This window comes from Ruditapes philippinarum, unplaced genomic scaffold (assembly GCF_026571515.1).
Source record: "Ruditapes philippinarum isolate M1 unplaced genomic scaffold, ASM2657151v2 ctg125_1_1_1_1, whole genome shotgun sequence".
Classification (NCBI taxonomy): domain Eukaryota; kingdom Metazoa; phylum Mollusca; class Bivalvia; order Venerida; family Veneridae; genus Ruditapes; species Ruditapes philippinarum.
In genome coordinates this window covers 174625-200986 of record NW_026853776.1, presented here as the reverse complement: position 1 = coordinate 200986, position 26362 = coordinate 174625, and the positions used below count along the sequence as shown (strand labels likewise).

Genomic DNA, 26362 nt, shown 5'->3' with positions numbered 1-26362 from the left:
TCTTATATTCACCTGTTATAAAAGAGTATCATGTTGTAAAGTTGTTACTTTATTCATATTACAAATAAAGCAAAATATATGTACAGAACTTACTTTAGGATAAGAGGACTGACAAATTGAAGGACATCAAAGATTAGCTTGTAAACGGCAGCAATAAAACTTTTAAACCAGAATGTTTTCATCATGGCCCAGAAGAGACGAGGCTTCTTCTTTTCACATTGTATTTGAACCTTCGGGGTGCTGTCCTCCCTGGGCATCTCCTTCATCTCAACCTCCTTAGCATTAGTCTCTGTAGCGGGGCTTAAACTTTCATGAACCCTATTAAAATACATGTTTTTTTCTATTATTAGAATTTCTAACAAACAGAACCTATTACAGTAATATTTGAAAAAGAACTGCTAGATGAAAATTTAAATTTAAAATAAAGTTTTGTTACCTTTCCATTTTCAAAAATATCTTATGCTCTGTAAGCACTGTTATTTTCTTAATATATAAAGCCAATACAAACCAGGTCAAAACATAACTTGTTCAATTAACAGGAAAAAGGAATCTACCTAACTCATAAAAATGTGTTATGTACAAACTGAAATAAGAAAGGTAAAAAAACTTTCAAGGTTACCTCCTACATCTATTGAGTTCTTTTTGCAGATGTTTGTCAAACTTGGGCATAACATTTTTACATTTGTCAGATGGGTTGAGGTTCCATAAATCTGTCTTTTCGAGTGGCCTCTTATAACCTAATACCACCAAACTGCAAAATAAAGAAATTATACTGACAAAATAGAATAAAGCCTTTTTTAAATGTATCAAGACATTAACATGGCTTTTATTGTTTTCTAGGAAATCAAAGCTAGGAACGTGTCTATAGGACATAGATGCCTAAACTTTACACTATTTTGTCAGTCAATGGTCTGACAATGTGCCAGCAGGACTACAAGGCAGACAAGATAATCCGACAAATTTAAAACGTATCAATTAGCGAAAACCATAAACCGTTCTTGATGTAGTAAAATCAAAAGTCAATAATTAGAACAAAACTATAAGTTTTAAGCATAAAATACAGTATTTTCGTATGATTTAAGATGTGTTTTTGCTTAGGAATGAGGATCAAATTCACATGTTAACCTTTTCCTTTATATAAGCGTGTTTCGACGGCTATTTGCACCCCCCCCCCCCTTTTGAGGCCTCAAACAGTGAAAAAATGTCCTATTTAGACCCCAAACACTGTTTTTCGTTTGAGAAATGTTGTTAAAAAAAGTGACCATTTTTCGGCGCCGTCCCCCATCCAAATAATACATCAGGGGGTTGCCAGAAGGGGGATGTGCCCCCTTCTGTTTGGGGGGTTTGAAGGGGGGCGGAGTCCCCCTGATCGCCAAGAAAATTTTTGACTTGTGAGAGGCTTAAAATGACCCCAGGTTGATCATAAGGTAACGTGTAACCAACGCTGAAAAGCCTTTGACTCTATCTCAATCCCTTGAGAAGTTGCAGCACTTTGAAATAAATTTTGATGGAAAAAATCGAGGCAAAAAAGTGATTTTTGGCAATTTTGAGATGTCCCCTCGTTGCCATGGTAACAGGAAATTTAAGACTGAGCATGTCGTTACAAAGGCAATGGTCCAGTCAACATTTGTGCCAAGTTTGATTAGTATTGAAGCATTTTTCATAGTTTCATAGCAGTTTGAACTTGTAAGAGGAAGCTTTTCAGTGAAAATGGCCATTTTTCACAATATGCTCATGGGGGAAAGGGTTAAGTGTTCACTTCAGTAGATTAATTGCAAGAATGAAAAAATTGTCCTTATTTGTAAACATAAACAACTAAAGCATTTAACAAACAAGAGCCACCGCCGGGCGGGGGCAACGCTCGACTTTTTACTTTTTCTAAACGCAAACATAGAAAGGTTTGAACATACATGTTAATGTTTCCTTTTTATAAATTTAGTTGGTCTGTCTTGTCACATTAGTTTTGTTTATATATTTTGTATAAATATATAAATAGAAATATTACGCAATTTCTAAAAATAGCAACATGACGCAATTTCTAAAAATAGCAACAATGACGCAATTTCTAAAAATAGAAACAATGACGCAATTTCTAAAAATAGAAACAATGACGCAATTTCTATAAATAGAAACAATGACGCAATTTCTATAAATAGCAACAATGACGCAATTTCTAAAAATAGCAACAATGACGCAATTTCTAAAAATAGCAACAATGACGCAATTTCTAAAAATAGAAACAATGACGCAATTTCTAATAATAGAAACAATGACGCAATTTCTATAAATAGCAACAATGACGCAATTTCTAAAAATAGCAACAATGACACAATTTCTAAAAATAGCAACAATGACACAATTTCTAAAAATAGCAACAATGACGCAATTTCTAAAAATAGAAACAATTACGCAATTCTTGTTGTTGTTGTTGTAAATATATATATACACACACACACACACACCAATAAATATATAATTATGGTCATTTAATGCACAAATCTGAGAAAATTCAGTAATTTAACCTTCAAGGTCAAGGTCATTAAAGAGCCCAAGCAAATTTGGGTTTGATAAACAACGAGGTCTGGTCCTTAAGAATGTTCTGTTATAATATGAAGTTGATCCCTTCAATAATAGCAAAGTTACAGTCAGTTACCGCCAAAACAATGAAAATTTCAATAATTTGACCTTCAAAGACAATGTCATTAATGAGTGAAGGTCAAGGTCTTTCGATATATTTTTAACAGTTATCTTTGAAGATTATTATGTTCAAGTTTCAAGACAATCTATTCAAAAATAACAAAGTTACAGCCAATAATAGCCAAAAAAATGAAAATTTCAATAATTTGACCTTCAAAGTCAAGGTCATTTATGAGTGAAGGTCAACGTCTGTCTAGTTATTTTTAAGGGATATCCCTGAAGATAATTATGTTCAAGTTTGAAGACAATCCATTCAAAAATAACAAAGTTACAGCCAATAATAGCCAAAAAAATGAAAATTTCAATAATTTGACCTTCAAAGTCAAGGTCATTTATGAGTGAAGGCCAAGGTCTGGCGGGTTATTTTTAAGGGATATCCTTGAAGATTATTATGTTCAAGTTTGAAGACAATCCATTCAAAAATAACAAAGTTACAGCCAATAACAGCATGAACAAGCAAAAATTGGACTTTTAACCTTGAAGGTCAAGGTCATTTATGGATGAAGGTCAAGGTTAGTGTGGTCTACTGAAAGGTCTTGTCCCAAGGGTTGTTGTGGCCAAGTATGAAGACAATACACCAAGAAATAAAAAAGTTATGATCCAGGTACAAGTTTGCGGACGGCAACGGCAACGCCGACCTGACTATAACAATACCTCTACTTTTTTTTTCAAAAAAAAAAAAAAGTCGAGCTAAAAATAACAAACTATTAGTATTTCAAATAGGTATATTTATCAAGAATTGGAGAAAAAAAAACATTTTATTTTTATATTGATTGGTAACTTGACTATCCATTCAACAAAATAATCATTAATCACTATGTATTGTTTACTAGAAACATGCTAGTTACTTACCTAGAAAACCACCAGAATGTCACCTGGGACAGGAAGGATACATGAGGCTCTGGACATGGGTTCTGAAATGTACAAAAGTTTTATGTTAAAGGATTATAATATATATAAAGTTAATGAAGATAACAAACAAATTTCATTAAACATTTTCTTTTGTTCACATTCAATTCCAGCTTTATGCATCCAACTTAATTAAAATACATGTAATCATATTTTATTATTCTAGTTATATGCATGCACAAACATTATAACAGTGCACTCCAGATACAACGAGATCGTCGGGACTTCGCATGATTCCTCGTTATAACCAGGTCTCGTTGTAACCGGGACAGAACAAATTGAGAAATTCCACACCGTCGAGCATCATTTATTTCTACTTTAGCTTTCATGTGCATCCTTTTTGAAGAGTATATAATGGGAGGTAACTCTTTGTTATCAGAAGTTTTTGTTTTATTTAAATATACATGTATATAAATATATCTAGCTATCATATAATTTAAACAAAACATGAAAACACAACCTACGTCTAACCGCGTGTTTTTTTTTATTAATATGTACATTTTTAAATTCGTTTTCAAGTCACGCAGTGTATTTCTCACCAACACCGAATAACACCGCAAGAAATTAGCCGCTTCCTTTGTGCTAATCACTCAATGAAATTGTTTTGTTATGACATTTCGTCACCTTAAGGACAATTTAGCCCGGAGCGCTGACAAAACAAGGCTGACACATTTGATCGCTAATTGCTCGACCCATTATCTCGTCCCCAGTCAATAATTTCTCCCTTAATTGACCTTTATTATTGGTCATCTTTGTTTTTCTCAAGGTAACAAACTGATGCAGACAAAGTGCAAATGAAGTGACCTCATTAAAGTTCTGAAAAATATGCATTGGACGGCGAAATTATGTACGTTGTAACCGATATCTTGCTTAAACCGATCTCCTTATAAACGATAAAAAATGAAAGGAAAATAGAAGGAAAAAGGCCGGGACACAGTAGAATGTACGTTGTAAGCGGTACCTCGTTAAAACCGATCTCGTTATAAGTGGAGTAGACTGTATATGCATTAACTCAATCAATAGTATATTTGTTAAAGTATAGCCTATAATAATGCTCACTTAGATCAAAATGTTACCACATTGTTGCCCTTAAATACCAAATAATAATCATCAATTTAACCCTTAGTCTGCTGGTGGCAACTGATTCTTCCCATTCAACCAGTGCAGACAAAGATAATTTGATACAACGGTGCCATCTTCTGGTCATGGTCTGCACTGTTTGCTATTCAGTTAGTGTTAATTTTAAAAATTTTCCCCTAAAATGATAAATGAGCCGCGCCATGACAAAACCAACATAGTGTGTTGGTGACCAGCATGGATCCAGACCAGCCTGCGCATCCGCGCAGTCTGATCAGGATCCATGCTGTTTGCTATCAGTTTCTCTACTTGTTATAGAGTTTGTAAGCGAACAGCATGGATCCTGATCAGACTGGGCCGATGCGCAGACTGGTCTGGATTCATGCTGGTAGTAAACGCACTATGTTGGTTTTGTCGTGACGCGGTTCAAATGGTTTTGTCAAGTTTGTAAGATGGACAAGTCCATTTAAGATAATGAGTGTGGTAAAGGTTTAAGGGCATAAAACATTTCCATATAACTGTTCAAAGTAAAAACACTGAAAAATGGGTAACACACATACATGTTTATTAAATGTGAAATCATTTAAGGCTTCGATGGGCTGATCCAATTTATGAAATTATATAAGGCATGTCATAGTTTTACAGGGTCATCTCTACTAGATGTGAATAATAAATTATGTTGTTTTTTCAGATGATGATATATCAATATACGAGGACTGTCTTACACAACTAAATCGGAATAAAGGACCACAACTCAAAACTTAAATATCATATTAAGAGTGGCAGAATTATAAAATTACCAGTATATAAAATAGGCCTATCATTGATTTAATGTAGGGTTTAATGAAATCTTAATTTTTACTTTACAGATGAAGTCTTAAATCCAAATTTGAAACAAGTAGACAGAAAAAACAAAAACAAAGCGGCTTTGACCTCAAAATCCTTTATATGATTATTAATTATGAAAAAATTACCAGTATTATGCCTCATAAGTATACTGGAACTAATAAAGACAAATAATGTTTTTTTTGTGAGAAGCTTTAGAATTTTTGTTTCTTATGCTTCAAACATTAAATGATTTCACAGTTTCACAAATACAAAGACTATTTTAATCTGATTAAATCTGTTGATAACAAAATGTTACCTCTATGAACGAGGCTCTTGTAAGGTTTCTGCAATAAATAAGTGTTCAGAGAATTCAAGGGAAATAATACATCCCCTGATCTTTCGTAATATAAATCGACATATTTTTGTATAACTGATTATTGTTTTTTGTTTGTTTTGTTTTGGATTTTACGTCACATCGACACAGTATAGGTCATATCGCGACGTTCCAGCTTTGCTGGTGGAGGAAGACCTCAGGTGCCCTTCCGTGCATTATTTCAGGCACGAACAGGCACCTGAGTAGAACCACCGACGTTCCGTAAGCTAGCTGGATAGCTTCCTCACATGAAAGAATCCAAAGTCCCTGTAGGGATTCGAACCCACAGCGGTGAGGGGCAAGTGGTTTGAAGTCAACAACCTAAACTGATTATTGTATATGTCTTATAATTGCAACAAGTTAAAGACTGACAAAGATTTTCTATTTCACCTGTTTTTAATTTAGTTTTGTGGTACTCCATTTTCTACTTTCACATTTCTTTATTTTTTTGGGGAAATCTTTGCATTATGGACATTTCTTAGTTAAACTATATCAAAAGTCAAAACTGTACATAAGTCTCTTCTAATACCGGTATATAGATCAAATTTGATTTTAAAATAAGCTATGCAAATTCCAAAATCAGAAAAATATGTAACATATACATGTATATAAAAAGATGTAAGATACATATTTTTATACTAATTCTGATTATTCACACTTAACAACAATGGGAGACCAAAAATACAAAAATTATATGAGTTTTCCTCCCTTTTGTTCATATTCTGATAAACTCAAACAGGATGGAAGACAAACTGTGAGACTAGACAAACATTCACAATGTCATGTATATACCTCATCTTCTACAGGTACAGCCCCTACTGGTTGTTTATCCACTAATGTTGAGATGATCAGCTGGACAAGAATGACAGCGAAGAAGATATAAAATGTCACAAACCGGAACATGTCCTCCACTTCATCCTATCAAATAAACACAACATTATGCATGTATACATGGAAGATAAACAAGAGCTGTCAGAAGGACAGCGCGCTCGACTTTTTTAGTGCTTGCCTATAAAACAAAACTTTGACAGTTAAGGGCACACAAGACTTTAACTAGGAATTTCTAAGTACAAATCAAGAAACATTTTCACAGAGTTATCTTCTCTTGCTTACAGATAGGTCTCATGATGGCACATAAGAACTCCAACTTCCAAAGTAATATCTCAAATGGTTAGGTCAACAAGTGGACAAGAATGAAAATTTTAACTGAGTTTCTAAGTCAAAAAGGGCCATAATTCAAATAAAATCCTTAACAGAATTACCTTCTCCTGCCCATGTTTGGGACCATGATGGTAAACAAGTATTCCAACTTTCAATTTAATATCTCAACCAGTTCAGTCAAAAAGTTGACTGGTACAAAAAACTTAACCAAGATTCTAAGTCGATAAAAGGCCTTAATTTTTAAAACAAATCCCTGACAGAGTTACCTTCTCTTGCGTACAGATGGGGGTAATGATGTGAAATAGCATTAAAAGTTTCAAAGCAATATCTCAAAGGGTTAAGGCAATAAGTGGATTTTACCCATATTCAATGTATTTTCTAAGTCAAAAAGGGGCATAATTCTGTCAAAAACCTTGACAGAGTTATGTCCTCTTGTCTGTTGATGAAGGTCGTGATGGTAAACAAGTATGGTCAGTTTCAAAGCAATACCTCCAATGGTTTTGAAATAAAGTGAGGTGGTACAAAAAACTTAACCAAGCTCAATACACTTTCTAAGTCAAAAAAGGGCCATAATTCTGTCAAAAACCTTGACAGAGTTATGTACTCTTGTCTGTAGATGGAGGTTATGATGGTGAACAAGTATGGTAAGTTTCAAAGCCATACTTGTAATACTTCTGAAATAAAGTGGGGTGGTACGAAAAACTTAACCAAGGTGTGACGCCAACGCCGACGCTAACGCCGACGCCGGGGCGAGTAGGATAGCTCCCCTTTTCATAGAAAAGTCGAGCTAAAAATGCACACATTTAATCTGTGATTTTTCTAACTTAATTGGAAAGAGGCTTTAGCCTCTCTATTTTTGAGAAATTATCAATAAAATTGCTAATTTTGAAAGTAAAAAGCAGGTTTAAGTTCAAATTTTTGGGATAACTGCATGATTTTAAAGAAAATTTAATTTGGGAAAAGGCCTTGTATGTGATTCTAAGCAGGAAAATCACTGTTCATATACCATTTTCTATAATTATGTAAATGTCAAAAACTATCAAATATGTAGAAAATAAACCAGAGTTCATTTGGCTTTTTTTTATAACTTTGTTCAACACATGAAAAGTAGACAAGCTGCAAAAAATGCTCTCTTTCAGTCAATTCTTTCTTTTTTTATCAAATTTATTATATCATCTATTAATTCTATACCTAATAAAATGCATTTCAATAAGCAAGATTATATATAGACAAATATGGCAAACTCTCTTTTGCTCATTATCCATCCCTTTTTGAAAATGCATGTTATATTTCTAACTAGAGGTCACTATCTAGTACATGTCCTGAATATTGTCATAATGACCTACATATCTGTTTGACCTTTCATTATTTGCATCATCAAATTCTTGTTTGAGATAAACATTATTTGACTTCAAAAGTATTTGACTTAACAGATGTTTGTACTGAGTGTCCAACACTTGAATGAACACATGAAATGTTGATATTTTTAGCGATAACAAGAAGTTTTAAGTTTGTCAAATGTTTGCACATTTTTAACAATTTCATACCTGTATCCAGTTATTCACCTCAGGGGTGCAACTTAAAAGTAAACAAATTCATACTTGATACCCAAGAATACATTAAAGTGGTCAATATTTAGTTAGTTTTATCATACCTCAAGCGGATTATCACCTATTTGGTCAAAACAATATTAATTCATTTATAAACAATCAAACACATCCAAATTTCAACTAAGGTTGATGTTAATTTCAGATAAGATCATTTCTAATGAATTCCATCAACAATTTAAGACAGCAAGACATTCATATAAATAAAATGACATTTTTAATATCTCTTCTTTTCACAAAAGACTTTACAATGTATTACATGAAATGTTTATGAAACATCATTGTGTGTATATATTTTATAAACAGACATTTCAAACATTTCTGAAACTCACCTTCAAGAGAGCTACTCTGATTTTTGACCTGAACGTTACTATGGATACAAGGAACATAATAAACCAGAAATTAAAGAGAAATCCTGATGATCTCACACTATTCTTCCTTTCAAAGTGAATGACCAGCACATAAACAATCTGTAAAAAAAAAACCAGGAATAATAGGTGACTATTAAAATTTGCAAAAACACAAATTTTAGTGTAAATTAAATTTGCACAGTTGTTAAACATTTCTATCAATGCAATTAGCACTGCCCAATATCATGATAATATTTTATTATTTCTTACAACCAAATCAAAGTGGTCAACTTCTTAATTATAGCATCAAGTTATAAAACAAATTCTTTCTTTTTTGTTGGTTTTTATGCTGCACCAACACAATAAAGGTTATATGGGGACTTTCCAGCTTTACTGGTGGAAGAAGACCACCGATGCCCTTCAGTGCATTAATTCAGAAATGAAAGGGTACCTGAGTAGAACCACCGACATTCAGTAAGCAAGCTGGATTGCTTTCTCACATGAAAGAATTCATAGTCTCTGTCGCCCGGGATTCTTTAAAAGAAAATTTCAACTGGGAAGAGGCCTCTTATGCACCTCTGTTATATAATGTAAAAAAGCCCTGCTTGGATAGGGAAAAAAATTGAATTATTTGACATTAAGATTTGTTCTGATAGTCTGACCTATGACTAGGTAGAGAATGCCCTGCTCTGGTATATTTGCTTAACAAAATGTTTAAAGAGTTCAATTTAAAGTTCAAGTGCAAAGCAAAGGTGTAGTATTACATCTCTTTAAACAAGTAACATTTACTATGCTGAAGTCCTGTAACACATTTGTCCCACTTACTTTCTATTGCCAGTTCAAGTATTTTAATATAGAAAACCAAATAATTAAAAACTGACTGCACTACAAAGATATACATGCTGACCTCAGTGACCTGGCTCAGACTCCTAACTGGTGGTAAGAGTCTACCTAAACCTTGGCCTGCAACCTATCCTTGCAACCAGTGCAGACCAAGATCAGTCTGCACATATGTGCCGTCAGATCGTGATCTGTACTATTTGCAATTCAGTCATTACCATACTTTGAAAATTTCCTAATCCTATCAATTTCCTATTGATAAATAGCTTTGTCCAGATTGGAAGTAAACATTTAAGGATATTTAGCATAATGTAAATGTTGCCTGCAGGTAAACAAAAAATCAATGTGAATTTTCAATCACAATATTTGACATGATTCATATTTCTTTCTTTGAGAGGTTAATTCTGTAATTTATGTTGCAATTTTCTTTCAGATGATACTTTATATTTGCACATGCATAGAAAATGGCGGATCAAAGCTGTGATTTGATAAGAATAAAGATGCAGATTATTTATCCAGGATTAAAACTGTTATATCCACCATGGTAACAAGGCCATGATTAAATGTATTTGTTTTTGCCAATAAAATATTTGACTTGGCTTGATTATAATATGGATATTCATATAACTTGAATCAAGTTAGACTTACCATGGTGAGAACCAACACAAGTGGAGACAGGAAATCTACCACAGGGACAGTTGTTCCATTAAAATGTTCATAGATACTATAACCTATGTCTAGTGCTCCAAGCAAGGCAATAACAAATGCCAATCCCTGAAAATACAGAATCTTTGTTAAAATATAAATAGAATATGATAATAATATACCATATTTGAAAATATTGGCAGTATTTTCATAAAGCCTCAGCTTTCACATGTATAAATAGCATGTTATCCTAACGCATCGAGTCCACAACGCCGCTTCAACGAACCGTAAAAAACATGACCAAACCATGCGCGCGACCATGTCAACCCCAGAAATCATAGTTTTCCTGGCGTCGTTGAATAGTCCACACGTGTTACGCTTACTTTCGTTTTCTTATGCAGTTTTTGAGGTTTGTTTTGTATTTACAGCTCTCGGCTTTTTGTTTGTCGGTAAGTTTGTGAATTGACGTGAAATTATTTTGTTATTTTTATTTCTTATACAGTATTTTTGGCTCTGTCTAGGACGTTGTCCAGACTTTGTTGTTTTTTCAATATGAGCCAGTCCGAAGACGATGTCTCGGTAAATAGGAATTTATCTGTTCAGAATGAAGATGTGTTACATCTTTCTGACGAGAGTCCAGAGTTTTCTGGATTTTCGGAGGACGATGTCCCCGTTAAGAATAAGAGCCGTGGTAAAGGGCCTGGCAGAATTAAAAGTTCAGTGTCAAAAGTTGGTCAAGAGGTCGCGAAAACTGGTAAAAAATCTAAGACAACAAAGACCTCTGTTAGTGATAAAAAGGGGACAAAATCAAGGAACGCTAACAAAAGTTTGATTGATTTAAATAAATTATCCTCTGATGATTTAGAGTTGTTACGTAGAAAAAATTGGGGTTTCCCCTGCCCACGGGTTTTTCAAACATTTTTTTTCTATGGAACAAATTTAAATTATAAAAAAGAGTATTTTAAAATTTTGGCCCAGAAACCTAATTTTAAAAATTTGGGAAAGTTAAAAAATAAATTTTTTTAGATAGCGTCCCAGTATTGGCCCCCAACCTAAAAAGGGCCCATCCCTAAAAGCGAGATTTTGAAAAAAGGCTGATTGATTCAATTTTTGGAAAGAGGACGTTTTGTGCCCCATGTTAGGTAAATAAATAAGATTGGGGTTTGCCAAAAAATTAAACAGAGAAAAAAGGTGAGGCAATTTTTTCCTCCTTAGCAAAACCCTTTTTAATACTCCCTGAAACGCACTTTGGACGTAAAGGGAACTTTGTGTTTAAATACCCTGTCCCAGCAAAACTGTGAGAATTTAAAACCCCCAAAGGGTTTGAACATGGAAATTTGGAAGGTTATGGATAAACGTTCTCGGTTCATGACCGTCTATTTCAGGATATTCAGTCGTTGTTAGCAGCTGGTATGGTGCCCATTATTAAGCTGGCTAAGATTTTGAAGACCTCTATTTTCTGCTAAACCACAGGCTAAACAGTTACTATTCTGATTCTTTGTCAATTCTTGGACAAGCACAGTATAACATAAGTATCAGACGTAGATATTTGATTCGTCCATCATTGAACAAGAGGTATAAAAATTTGTGTAACATGACTGTCCCTATTTCAACCTCTCTTTTTGGTGACGATATTTCTAAAGAGATTAAGCATTGTGAAGTAGGGGTTAATCTGGGAAAGGATTATAACGCACAGTATAATAGGAATTCTTTCAGAGGTCGTTTTTCTAGAGCAAGGCATTTTAACAGAGGAAGAATGACACCTTATCCACAGGTGCGGGGTGGTTATTCCCAGAGAGCTCCCATGAGGAAGGGAACATTTAAGTCTGCCACTGTGACGGCACCCCCAAACGGGGAGAAATAAGTTCGGTAGGTAAGTTAAGATACTTTATTCATGCATGGGAAAAGTTTTCTAATGACCCTTGGGTTTTGAGTACTGTTCAGGGTTATTCATTAGAATTTGATGTTTATCCTGTGCAATATTCTTTACCAAAGGAAATCAATTTTAATACAGAAGAAATGAGTATTATAGATTCTGAAGTTGAAGATTTGCTTAAAAAAGGGGCTATTGCACCTTCTGTGGAGGAAAGTGATCAATTTATTTCTAATATTTTTGTAGTGAAAAAGCCAAATGGTAAATATAGACCAATCATTAATCTCAAAGAGTTAAATACTTTTGTTCATTATGAACATTTCAAACAGGAGCATTTCAAAGTAATTTTGGACTTTAGTTCAAGAAAATGATTATTTTTTGTTCAGTTGATTTACAAGATGCTTACTTTTCCATTCCCATTCATTCAGAGTTCCAAAAATTTCTGAAATTTTATTGGAGAGATTCATTATATGCCTTTGTTTGTTTACCATTTGGTTATAGTGCTGCACCTAGAGTCTTTACCAAATTATTAAAACCTATTTATGCCTGGTTTCGTTCTCAAGCCATCAGATGTGCCTATTATATAGATGATTCTTTAAATATGAACTGTGATAGAGATTTGTGTCTAGAAAATGCAAAGATTATTTGTGACACATTACAGTCTTTAGGCTATGTTATTAATGAGAAAAAAATCAAGTTTGGTACCCAGTCATAAAATTGTCTTTTTTTGGGTATCTTTTGGATTCAGTTCTTTTATTTGGTGTTTTTGACAGAGGAAAAGATTGAGAAAAATACTCTCAAAGGCTAATAATCTCATTCACAGTGAGTTAGTGATTGTTAGAGAGCTTGCTTCATTTATAGGGTCTGTTATAAATGCCTTCCATGCAGTTTTAGAAGCTCCTCTTCATTATAGACAAATGGAAAGATGTAAAATTAATGGATTAGGTAAAAATATGAATTTTGACAATAAAGTGTTTTTTGTCCGAAGGTGCAAAAATCTGAAATTCGTTGGTGGCTTGAAAATATACGTCTCAAGAATGGTAAGCGAATACGACCTCAAAATATTTCCTTTACGTGTCAAACAGATGCTAGTAAACTTGGCTGGGCTTGTGTTGATGTTTCATCAGGTTCAGTTTGCTAATGGTCGTTGGTTAATTTGTGAACAAAGTTTTGCCATAAATTATTTAGAACTTTTAGCTTGTTTTTAATGGAATTAAAGCTTGTATGATAGTTTTAAAAGTTGTCATCTTCAGGTTTTTTCAGACAATGTGACAGCTGTAGCATACATAAATGACATGGGTGGAATGTCTTCCCCCAGTCTTGATAGTTTAGCTATTGATATCTGGAATTGGTGCTTAGAGAGATTTTATATTTTTATCAGCTAATTATCTTAAAGGTTCAGAGAATGTACAAGCTGATTATTTTTCTCGACATTTTCGTTCAGAGTCTGCTGAATGGATGTTAAAAAAGGAGATTTTTTGATAGAATCTGTTCACAGATGTTTCTTTCCAGACATCGATTTATTTGCGTGTAGGTTAAACTGTCAATTGTCAAGGTTTGTGTCATGGTTTCCCCAGCCTGGGGCATTTAGAAATGATGCTTTTTTTCGTTTCCTTGGTCAAACCTTAAGCCCTATTTGTTTCCACCATTCTCGTTGGTTGGGAGAGTTATCAATAAATTAAAAGATGATAAGGTTAAAAAAAGCTATATTGATTATCCCTTTGTGGAGAACACAATTTTGGTTTCCACTTATTATGGATCTTCTAATTTCTGATCCTGTTAGGTTGCCGCGTCACAAGATCTGATGATTATGCCTCAAGATTCCAGTACAGTGTGTCCAATGGTCCATTCTACAACTTTTGTCGCTCTTCAACTATCAGCAGATATCTCCAAGGTAGAGGATTACTTCCAGAAATTGTTGCCATCATCCTTGGTTCCTTGGAAACAAGGAACTCGTAAACAGTATTCCATGGCATGGAAAAGATGGCTGTTTTGGTGTTCACAGAAAATGTAAGAATCCCCTTAAAAGCAACTGAAATGGAGGTAATATCGTTTTTATATTTTTTTGCATCTAGACAAGAAGTCATATTCGGTGCTGAATTCTCACAAGGCTATGTTATTGCAGACTTTGTCATTGTTAGGAAATGATTGGTGTGATTCACCTAATTTGATTAAACGTTTTATGAGAGGGATTTTTATTTTAAAACCGGCGTTACCGAGATACAAGTTCACATGGGATGTGACAATAGTTTTGAAATTGCTTAGTACTTTGGTATCCTTTAGAAACTTTAAATTTAAAGTTTTTAACATTAAAAGTTACGGCACTTATAGCGTTGGCATGTGCTCCTAGAGCTCAGACAATTATGTCACTTGATTTGAATTATATGAAGGTACATAATTCTTATTGTGTGTTTTATTTCCCGAATCTATTGAAGACTTCAGTCGTGGGAAAAGAAAAATAATTTTTGTGTTAAATTTGAGCATTTTAGGAAAAGAAAGTTTGTGTGTATATCATACATTATTATATTATATCAAAGTAACGGAACAGTTGAGACTATCTGATCAATTATTAATTTCATATGTAACATTTAATGCAGTTACATCAAGCACTATTGCTAGATGGCTAAAGACAGTGTTACAATTGTCAGGCATTGATGTTGCCATTTTTAAGGCCCATTCTTTTCGTGGGGCCTCGGTATCGGCAGCAGCAAGAAGTCAGAGATGTTCAAATTAAAAATATCTTGAATACAGCTGGTTGGAAATCGGACAATAACTTTTACAAGTTTTATTATAGACCTATTATTGAAAATGAGGATCTGTCTTTTTCTACAGCTGTTTTTTCCTCAAAGTGACAATCTGGATTTATTATTTTTGATGAAATATGAATTTTATATTTTGTTTGATATAAAATATTATGGATTTGTCAGATATTACATTTGTGTTTCTTGATTGGCGTTATGTGTCTTTTTCATTTTTCTAATGACATGGAAATATTTGTTGCCGATCTTTAAAGATGCTATTTATACATGTGAAAGCTGAGGGCTTTTATGAAAATAACTGTCCCCCCTCATCCAAGCTTTAGTGATGGATGAGGGGCAGTATTGGAATAAAGCCGGAGGCTGAGCATGTATAAACCCCCCCATTTTTTGGGTGCTACAAGTTTTTTCTTTTTCCCTCCCAGTTTATTTTTTATGTACGTCAACAAATTTTTTGGGCTTTGAATTATGATTTCTTGGGGTTGACATGGTCGCGCGCATGGTTTGGTCATGTTTTTTTACGGTTCGTTGAAGCGCGTTGTGGACTCGATGCGTTAGGATAACATGCTATTTATACATGCTCAGCCTCCGGCTTTATTCCAATACTGCCCCTCATCCATCACTTAAGCTTGGATGAGGGGGGGCAAATTTTTTCTTTAAAAACCCTTTAAATTTTGGCTGAAATTTTTTTTTAAAAAATATTTTAAATTTGTCCCAAAAGACAGGGAAATTGTATTTCCAAAAAACGCAAACAAAAACCCCGGGTTTGATAAACACAAAATTTTTTTCCCCAATTTTCCCGGTATATTAAGTTAAATCGACCTTTTTAGAAAGCTTTAAAAAATACCCATTAAATTTTTTCAATGCGAAAAAGGGGAAAAAAACTGTTATTTAACTTGTAAAGATCATTTTAATTTTTAAATTTGTAAAAAGGAAGTTTAAATTAATCAAATTTTGAAGCCCTTTGTAAAAGGGTTTGAATTTAAAAAATGTAAGAAAACTTTAAACTAGCTGGGTTAGGTTAAACCCAAATTGGGAAAACAAAATGGGTGGTGTTTTCCAAAGTTGACATAAATAGGTTATTTCTTTGATCTTTAAAGCCCATTCAATTAGCAACATTTGTTTATGCCATATGCAGCCTTTTTCCCACATGTCAGTCTGTACATAACAAACATGGACGTTCATCCCATATACATGTTCCCAGAGTGTTTGAAGACAGACAGAATTGATGAACAGTTAACTTTCTATTGGCTCAGGGGCATAAAAATCTAGCTACTTACAGTGAACTGGTTTCAAAGGCTTATCATTTTCAGCCTCAGCAGGCTAATACCCTATGGGTTATTGAGGTTAAGTTGTTATAATGTTGCAAGAGTTGATAGTAAAAAAATCTTATCAAACTATTATTATAGGCACGTGTTAGAATGACATAATACAACTGAATATAGGGCTTAGGGAAGCCAAAAAGCAAAAAGTCATCCGGTTAGCTCAATTACAAGGTCAAGCATTGGCGTGTGAATCAGGCGACCCAGGTTTGATTCTCAGATAGTACAGGTCACTTTCATTGTGATTGATTATGAAATTCTTTTTATGGTTATTCGCAAATGGTCTGGCATGTATAGAGAGTTATCAGTTCCTTGGGAAAGTGAAGGCAATTAGTTCTGGTAAACTGCTTGACAGCCTGCCCAGGAACGATGCAGTGGCTGAACTGTACTCTGGTAAATTCAATATGGCTTACTGCCGTGATCCAAAGTGAAAACTATTAACACCACCTGGCACCAGCTAAAATGTTTGTTTTGACTTGCTGGGATAAGCTTATATTATACAGTTGTGTGACTTACTTAACAGCTTTCATGAGGCTTCAGTACCAATAACAATGTCCTTTAATAACAACATCTAAGAAAGACTATATCTTAATTCTTTTAAGGGTTTACATTTAAGTTGATCAATATAACTGTGAAGTGCATATACTACATGTATGCATGACTTTAAAAGTAACCTATTTTTATACAACCTTTACCAAGGACATTTATATTTAACATTCCATGCATAGATTTGATGTAACAAATACAATGTATTTGTATTTTAAAATACAACAACAGAATAATGCATACAAAATAAAACAGACATGTGGATGTCTTGTTGACAACCTTTATGTATCATTAATTATATTTAAGTACAATATCAAATCAATCTGATAAAGTATTGGCTAAAGATTAACAAATAAACCAGGAAGTAAAACCATATATGTTATCAAATTTTCACAGTAGAAATTTCTCTGATACCTACCTTATATATCTCAACCAAAAAACAAATTTCAATATAATTTATCCTTGCATGAGCATAAATATTTCATTCAGTTGATTTGAACTTTTATTTTAATATTGTATTTTCGTCAAATTTATTATATTGATGTAAGTGGAAGCTCCAATAGTGCAAGGTAATTAAAATGAAAACCAGATAATCTGAACAAGTAAACAATCGTAAGATAAATATAAACAAACCTACATTAGTGGTATTCTGAATTTCAGAGAAATATTTGAAGTATAATGAGATTTAACTTCAAATTCACAGGCATTTATTTGCATTGCACTTTTTTCTTTGCTATTGAAGTACAGAAATATGAATGTTTTTTGTTGTCATGGTAACTCATTTCTTTGAATATTTCCTACTAGTTTGTTTGTATGATTATTTCATATGATTATAACATATAACATAACCTAACACAAGTACCAACAACAAATTAAAAGAAATGTTACGGCTGACATTGATGGGAAACTTTGTATCAATATATTGAAAGCTTAATGTTGATAATGTATCCAATCACACAACTGTGATAAAAATTTGAATATGTGTACCAAATTGTCATCATGGAGTTAGGAGTACCTTATTTAGTCGTTGCAAATACAACAACTAATTTAAATTCCAGATACATGAAGCTACATGTAGTCAAGAACTAGAACTCCGCAAGTCGGATGTGTCGCCTTGTGAACAATGTAGTTTAGGAGAAATGGCCAGGACAAAAATGAAATATGAAAAATAACAAAAGGGCAATAACTAAAAAAATAATAAGTGCAGAGCAGCAGTTTCTGTGCACTGCACTTCTTATCAATAAGATGATTAGATCTATCATTCTATGATGTTTCAAGTCCATAGCTTTCATACTTGAGGAGAAATGACCAGGAAAAAAATAAAGTAAGAAAATCAACAAAGGGCAATAACTCAAAAAATAAGAAATGCAGAGTATCAGTTCTTGTGCACTGCACTTCTTCTTAATGAGATCTATCATCCTATGAAGTTTCAAGTCCATAGCTTTTATAGTTAAGGAGAAATGGCCCGGACAAAATTAAACTATGAAAATAAACAAAGGGCAATAACTCAAAAAACAAGAGGGCCATGATGGCCCTGAGGTCGCTCACCTGTATATAGCCCCCCCCCCCCCCCCCCCCACACACACACCCATAAGAAGATGTTTCATGCTAAACATCAAGCTCTAGCTCATTGGGCTTTTTAAAAGAAGATTTTTTTAAGTTTTTACATTACATATATAGTTAAAACAAAGACACCCCTGGGGCGGGGCCAGTTTTGACCCCCAGGGCTTTTATTTGAACAAACTTTGTAGACACTTACTAGAAGATGTTTCATGCTTAATATCTAAACTCTAGCTATTTGGGTTTTTTCAAAGAAGATTTTTTAAGTTTTTGCTATACACATATAAGGAAAATCAATGACCCCGGGGCGGGGCCAATTTTGACCCCACGGCTTTTATTTGAACAAACTTGGTAGACACCTATTAGAACATGTTTGATGCTAAATATCTTAGCTCTAGCTCTTTGAGTTCTTTAAAAGAAGATTTTTTAAGTTTTTACTTTATGCATATAGGGAAAATCAATGACCCCCTGGGGCGGGGCCAATTTTGACCCCAGGGCTTTTATGTAAACAAACTTGGTAGACACCCATATGAAGATGTTTCATGCTAAACATCTAAGCTCTAGCTCATTGGGCTTTTTAAAAGAAGATTTTTAAGTTTTTACTATACACATATAGTTAAAAACAATGACACCCCTGGGGCGGGGCCAGTTTTGACCCCAGGGCTTTTATTTGAACAAACTTTGTAGACACTTACTAGAAGATGTTTCATGTTTAATATCTAACCTAAGTTATTTGGGTTTTTTCAAAGGAGATTTTAAGTTTTTGCTATACACATATAAGGAAAATCAATGACCCCCCGGGGCGGGGCCAATTTAGACCCCAGGGCTTTTATTTGAACAAACTTTGTAGACACTCACTAGAACATGTTTCATGCTTAATATCTAAACTCTAGCTATTTGGGTTTTTTCAAAGAAGATTTTTTAAGTTTTTGCTATACACATATAAGGAAAATCAATGACCCCCGGGGCAGGGCCAATTTAGACCCCAGGGCTTTTATTTGAACAAATTTAGTAGACACCTATTAGAACATGTTTGATGCTAAATATCTTAGTTCTAGCTCTTTGAGTTCTTTAAAAGAAGATTTTTTAAGTTTTTACTATATGCATATAGGGAAAATCAATGACCCCCTGGGGCAGGGCCAATTTTGACCCCAGGGCTTTTATTTGAACAAACTTGGTAGGCACTCATTAGAACATGTTTCATGCTAAATATCTTAGCTCTAGCTCTTTGGGTTCTTTAAAAGAAGATTTTTAAGTATTTACTATATGCTTATAGGGAAAATCAATGACCCCCAGGGCAATTTTGACCCCAGGGCTTTTATTTGAACAAACTTGGTAGACACTCACTAGAAGAAGATGTTTCATGCCAAATATCTAAGCTCTAGCTCTTAGGGTTTTTCAAAAGAAGATATTTAAAGTTTTTTCTTTCGGTTGCCATGGCAACCAGAGTTCTGCATGGAATTAAATTCTTTGAACAATTTTGAAAGGTGACCACCAAAGGAACATTCCTGTGAAGTTTGGATGAAATTGGCCTAGTGGTTTATGAGGAGATGTCATTTAAAGTAAAAGTTTACGGACGGACGGACGCCGGACGGACGCCGGACTAAAAGCGATCACAAAAGCTCACCCTGTCACTTTGTGACAGGTGAGCTAATAAGAAATGCAGAGTACCTGTTCTTGTGCACTGCACTTCTTCTTAATTAGACCTATCATCCTATGAAGTTTCAAGTCCATGGCTTTTATACATTAGGAGAAATGGCCCGGACAAAATTAAAGTATGAAAATTAACAAAGGGCAATAACTCAAAAATTAGGAAGTGCAGAGTACTTGTTCTTGTGCACTGCACTTCTTCTTAATGAGATCTATCATCCTATGAAGTTTCAAGTCCATAGCTTTTTTAGTTGAAGAGAAATGGCCCAGACAAAAGTAAAGTATGAAAATTAACAAAGGGCAATAACTCAAAAAATAAGAACTGCAGAGTACCGGTCCTTGTGCACTGCACTTCGGGTTATTTAAAGAAGCATGCATACCAAGTTTGAAGTCAATCAGACTTATAGTGACTGAATTATGCTCCGGACAAGCTTTAGGGGACGCCGACGCCGACAATGACGCCAACAACGACACAGACACCGCCCACGCTGCCGACAAAAGTAACCCCTATATGTCACTTTTTCAAGGCGACACAAAAAGGGGAGGGACTTGATTTCTCTTTTCAGACAAAAAAAATATTTCACAGGAGACATGGATTTCAAATGATATATTCTAAATTGCGAATCAATATCGACTCAATGTTTAATATCTATGACATATCAACATAGTAATTTTCAATAATGAGTTAATGACAGTCCTAGTACACCCCCTCTCCCAAAAGCATTGATCGAGATTTACATGTATTATACTATGAACCAATCTCTTATCGTATTTCTTACACATCAAGCAGTTTATACTGTTTAAAAAAATTAAAATCATTTTTTTTTTAATATGAAAATCTAACTATATGTCATCCTTACCAATTTTGTTCGGCTGCGCCATGACCATGGTATGATATGTTTGTGGTCGCTGTTATGTAAAATCAAGATCCGAGCCGGGGCCAACAAAAGCAGGAAACCACATGGTATCCATAGCAACACAGTTTTCTGGAAACATTCGGAGAAATCAGGATCTGTTGTATTCCAATACTGGTTTTCATTCTGAAATAAAGTAAATTTACATCAGGATTAAGAATTTTCCAGGAATAAATTCCAAATCTACTTGTAACATAAACAACAAATATTTATGTAAATAAACATATATTTACATGACTGTATGGACATACAAGTTTCCAATGCATAATTTTCTTATATATAAATTGCAACACATGTATTTTCCATAAACATTAAACTTTTCTGAAATAATTTCATTTATAAGGCTATTATAGCAGAATTATTCTTAGTTTATCACTTATGTTGACCTATATTAGATGCAACTTTAATTAGAATCTTAGATTAGATTAATAGTTTTATATGGAAACTATCAACGTTTATGGACACATTGTAAAAGTAGACTTCGGTAATTTTAAGAATGAACTAAAATTCTTATCAAAATGATTGTCAGTACTGCTATTCAAAATGTATGGTTCCACAGGAAGAATTTTTTTTTTATTTCTTTCCAACATTAAGGAGAATCTACATGCATCCTTCTTTTTAACTTCTTGGACAGGTGTGGTTAAAAAAATAGAAAATTAGAAATGGTAGTTCTGTCAAGCTACTGCTATTTTCAAAACCAGAAAAATATGTAATAAATGTACAATAAGCTCTCTGAAAATTGTTCCATTTACTGACCTTTTGCCTATGTACAGGTTGATTATTGTGTAACAAATATTGGACTTCGAAGTCTTAATAATAAAGGTCAAAATCTTTCAAGCAAACAATGCTGACCAAACAATCGTGTGAAAGTACTAAATTATACACTTAAGTCATTTTTCTACTTTAACGTCACATTTATTGGTGAAATAAACTTTAACCCTTGACCTTCTGGAACCAAAAGTAATAATTATTAAACTTTTGTTAACTGCCTTAAAAGTACCGAGCATTTAGGCCAGCATGCATGTCAATGCAGTATTACTAGGCTCTATACTATCATTAACTATATTTTTGTATTTTGATAGAATAAGGTATTTGCTTCTATAGGATGATCTTTGAGTAAGAATGCTTTCTTCACTTAGCTTAAAGGCCCATTATGCCCCAGAAATGCTATCAAAAGCTTATAATTTGTTTGTGCCCTGTAAAGGTTTCCAAAAAGTTACTCAATTGACCTTATTACCTGAACTTTTGCTTTGGTAGCATTCTGGCAATTAGTAAAAATGTAGCGATTTTGTCATTTTGAATGGTACACAAAACACTTCTTTGTTTACATATTGTTATAATCATTTCAAACTCAGGGGAGATAAGCATCTAAAATGCTTTAAAACCATTATTTCAATATCATTAACTCATGTTTGTCTTTTCTATATAATGATTTTTTAAAATTCATTTTTGAAGCATGATGTGCCTTTAATATCACATACTCTAGATTTTATAACATAGTAATTCAAAACATATTATGCATATTTACTTTAATCCTAAAACCATAAATGTAAAGTTTATTTATTTTGATCAAGGTTAGATCATATCACGTCATATCACAAATAAAAACTAATTCTTTAATTACCATATCTAATATTTCAATGAGAAAAAAATGATTGTTTAAATTGTTAAAATGAAGAACATTCACATGATTGTTTACCATTGTATAGAGAGATGTACAACTAACAATAAACATACAGCAGTTCAACTTATTCACATTCACTTTTGTGAAGCACTTAATGACAACTTTTTAACTTTAATAAATCCATATTCTCATTGTTAGTGAATAAGTTTATACATGTCATTTTATGCATTTATGAAATTAAGACTGCTATTCAACTTTTCAGTTTAACATAAAGCAACTGATACCAGGTGAAAGTCCTAGAGCTTATTTATAGATAATTGATTATACCATTAAATTTTCAATGAAATCTTAAATATAATACCAGTGTTCCCATTTACGCACAAATGTGCGTATTTTACGCATAAAATCGACCGTTCACGTACAGAAATTTAGGTAAGGGGGTAAAAATACGCACAGAAAAATCGGGAACTCAATCGGGTATTTGGCTTAACGTAATGGAATGACGTAACTAGGAAATACTTCTCATTATTAAATAAAACAAAGAACAATCGGGAACTTCATCAGGTACTTGTTACTATTTTTAGCACGCGCACCCGCTAAATTGAACTTCCGAAACGTAATGGAATGACGTAACTGGAAAATACCTACATATTCGACTGGTTGTTTAATAAATACGTACATTTTATTGAATTAATTCGCGACACAGTCAATCGTATTCGCACATGTTTTTGCTACGTCATTAGTATGTACGTCATACCGTTAGTCTGTAAATACCGCTATGGCGCAGAGAAAAATAACCGATATTTTCGGAAAAGGAAATGCTGAGACGCCGACGATATCCCCATCCAGTTCTCAAACAAATAATGAAAATAATGTGCTGCAGGCGGCTGAACAATCTAGCAAAAAGTCGAAAAGAATTCTTAAGTTTAGAAATGAATGGCTATCTGAATTTTCATGGTTACGCTATGATAATACAACTCTTACTCATAGGCACTTGGTTTCGGGATAAAAAGCCTTTTGAAGGGTTTGTAGGACTCAAATTTGATTGAATGTAACGATTTTTTAACGTAGATGTCTCGATTCTAAATTCGACATTTTTCCGATATTACTGTGTTTTTTTTAGTAATATCGGAAAAATGTCGAATTAAGAATCGAGACATCTACGTTAAAAAATCGTTACATTCAATCAAATTTGAGTCCTACAAACCCTTCAAAAGGCTTTTTATCCCGAAACCAAGTTCTTACTATGCATTGCCGTGTTTGTGAAGAGTTTGACAGCTCTTCAAAAGTAGCATAATGTTACTGGTTGAAAACAGAATGATCATTGCATATGGAGCAAATAGAGCAGACTTTTATCAAAATGAGGTTATCTCTAGAGCATGTGAGCTTGCTAAAAATAATTAAGTACATTGTTATGATCTTTCATGTAATGTACAAATTTTGCTATGTCTGAAGAAAGAAATGAATAAACACAGTAACTTTTGAAAAAGACTTTATTAGTACTTTAACCATTCTATATATACATTGTACACATTTATCTTTCTGTACCCCCTGATTTTTCATTTTACCCCCAGTTTTCCAAGGTAAGGGGTAAAAAAAACCCTAAGGAAAAATGGTGGTGGGAACACTGAATACAGAATTATTTATATTTTAATGAATTTACATACTACTTAATTTGAAATATTACAAAAAATTCTAAAATTTTGAATTTTTAATAGTATAACTTGCATTAATTGTTAGAGTTTGACATCAAAAAAAATAATTATGTTGACTACCAAAGTTGAAAAAAGGGCATAATCTTATCAAAATCCATGACAGAGTTATGTCCCCTTGCTCGGAAGTGGGGATGATAGTCACTAACAAGTATTTAAGGTTTCAAAGCAAAACCTTAAAGGGTATAGGAAATAAAATAGGGTGGCAAGAGAACCTAACAGAAATTCAAAGTAAAAACAGGTGCAATGACAGAGTTACTAATAGTTGATATCCCATGTAATTAAAACTTATTAATGTGATAAAATAAGAATATATCAATACTTCATTGTCTGATAGCAAAAATAATTAACAGGTAAAATCTCATATAATTTTATACTCAAGATTACTTGAGAAATCCTCTTGACTTAAAATCCATGTCGCTTTTTGATGCCGATTTCGACTATTACTAAATGATCCGTAAATTATTCTAATGAACTGATGTCATCTGCTGAGTTTGAGAAAAGAAAGGAAAATCGATTCTTTGGAATGACTGTGAAGTCATAGCAGAAGTACATCTAACTTGACCTAGAAATCATCCAAAACAACCAAACTTGTGTTTGGTTCAGATTGTTCTTATGCCTATTAATTTAACGATTTTAACAACATCGGTGGCTTTGACGATTTTGCGAATGCCGGGCGGTTTTAAATCTGAAACCTAGCCTTGTCATGAATGTAACTGTCGCCAGGCCATTTAGACAAGCATACTGACCATGTTCAAACTCGTCCGAGCAATTACCTAGACAACCATCCTGACAAAGTTTGATGAATATTGAGTCAAAAATGTGAACTCTAGAGTGTTAACAAGGTTTTTCAATATTTGGGCAGTGTGACCTAGTTTTTGACCTCATGTGACCCATATTCGAACTTGATCTAGAAATCATCAAAACAAACTTGCAGACTGATTTCCAGAATATTTGGATAACAACAGTAGCCACTAGAGAGTTCACAAGAATTTTCTATTTTAAGCTCCTGTGACCTAGTTTCATCAAAGATGACCCATTTTCGAACTCCTCCAAGCTATTAACTAGACAGGGATCACGTTTCTAGGCAATTTGGGCGACAAAGTCGCCTTGTCTCTCTCCTTCTCGCCTAGAAAAGCGAAAACAAAGTCACCCTAATTTTCGATAAACGCTTGCGATAAGTTTTTAAGTGTCAACCAAGTCAGTATCGTCTACGCTCCTCCTATTTCAAAGCCATTTTTTAATGTATTTTCATTGGTCGGTAAAATTGAAAAGCTAATGAAATGCGGCGAGATAACTTAGCGAGTGTTGAAATTGAGTGTTGAAATTGAACGGTTGACATCTTCGGTATTGGCAAATCATTATTATCAATAAACAAAAAATAAACAGATATTAAGCAGTGATTCATGTCAATTTGGATAAATTGGGGGCATACTTATTACATTAATTAGTCGGTAAGTTTAGTGATCTTATTCACACATTTTCTCTTTACAAAAGCGCATCGCCAAACGTGTTGGTCACATGTAGCTACATGGACTCTGTACTGCCTATTAATATTTCTTGGGAAAACATTGAAAATAATGAAATATAGGGGCCTACTAGTGATTTACTTAAATAAATTATTTTTTATTTCAGCACAACATCACCTGGATCAAAACAAGCTACACATGATAAAGATGATATAGAAGAAACTAGAAATGTGTCCATGGGACATGGGTGCCCCCACACTCCAGTGTTCTGTCAATCTTATGACTCTAGGTAAAATATTTTTTGGACTACATGTGCCACAAGTTGAAAACTAAAAACCTGTTACTAAATAAAGGGCAAGAACTTTACAAATACTGAATACATCCACAAGCAACCTACACATGCTGACAAACATTCTTGTAAACTCTCAGGTCTACAAGTCAAATACTTT

The 26362-nt window shown here is 33.6% G+C and overlaps 1 protein-coding gene across 6 annotated transcripts in view; it reads right to left on the bottom strand.

Annotated features, from left to right (window-relative positions):
* LOC132737829 (multidrug resistance-associated protein 1-like) overlaps positions 1-26362 on the bottom strand; it is a 78963-nt gene that overhangs the window by 45682 nt on the left and 6919 nt on the right. For all 6 annotated transcript variants that reach the window (XM_060725183.1, XM_060725181.1, XM_060725180.1 and 3 more), the window contains exons 2-8: positions 21055-21234; positions 10491-10616; positions 8985-9122; positions 6677-6802; positions 3550-3611; positions 620-751; positions 94-318 (exon numbers count right to left, since the gene is read on the bottom strand). In XM_060725183.1, coding sequence (XP_060581166.1) covers positions 94-318; positions 620-751; positions 3550-3611; positions 6677-6802; positions 8985-9122; positions 10491-10616; positions 21055-21234 — 989 coding nt within the window. The remainder of the gene's footprint in view (positions 1-93; positions 319-619; positions 752-3549; positions 3612-6676; positions 6803-8984; positions 9123-10490; positions 10617-21054; positions 21235-26362) is intronic.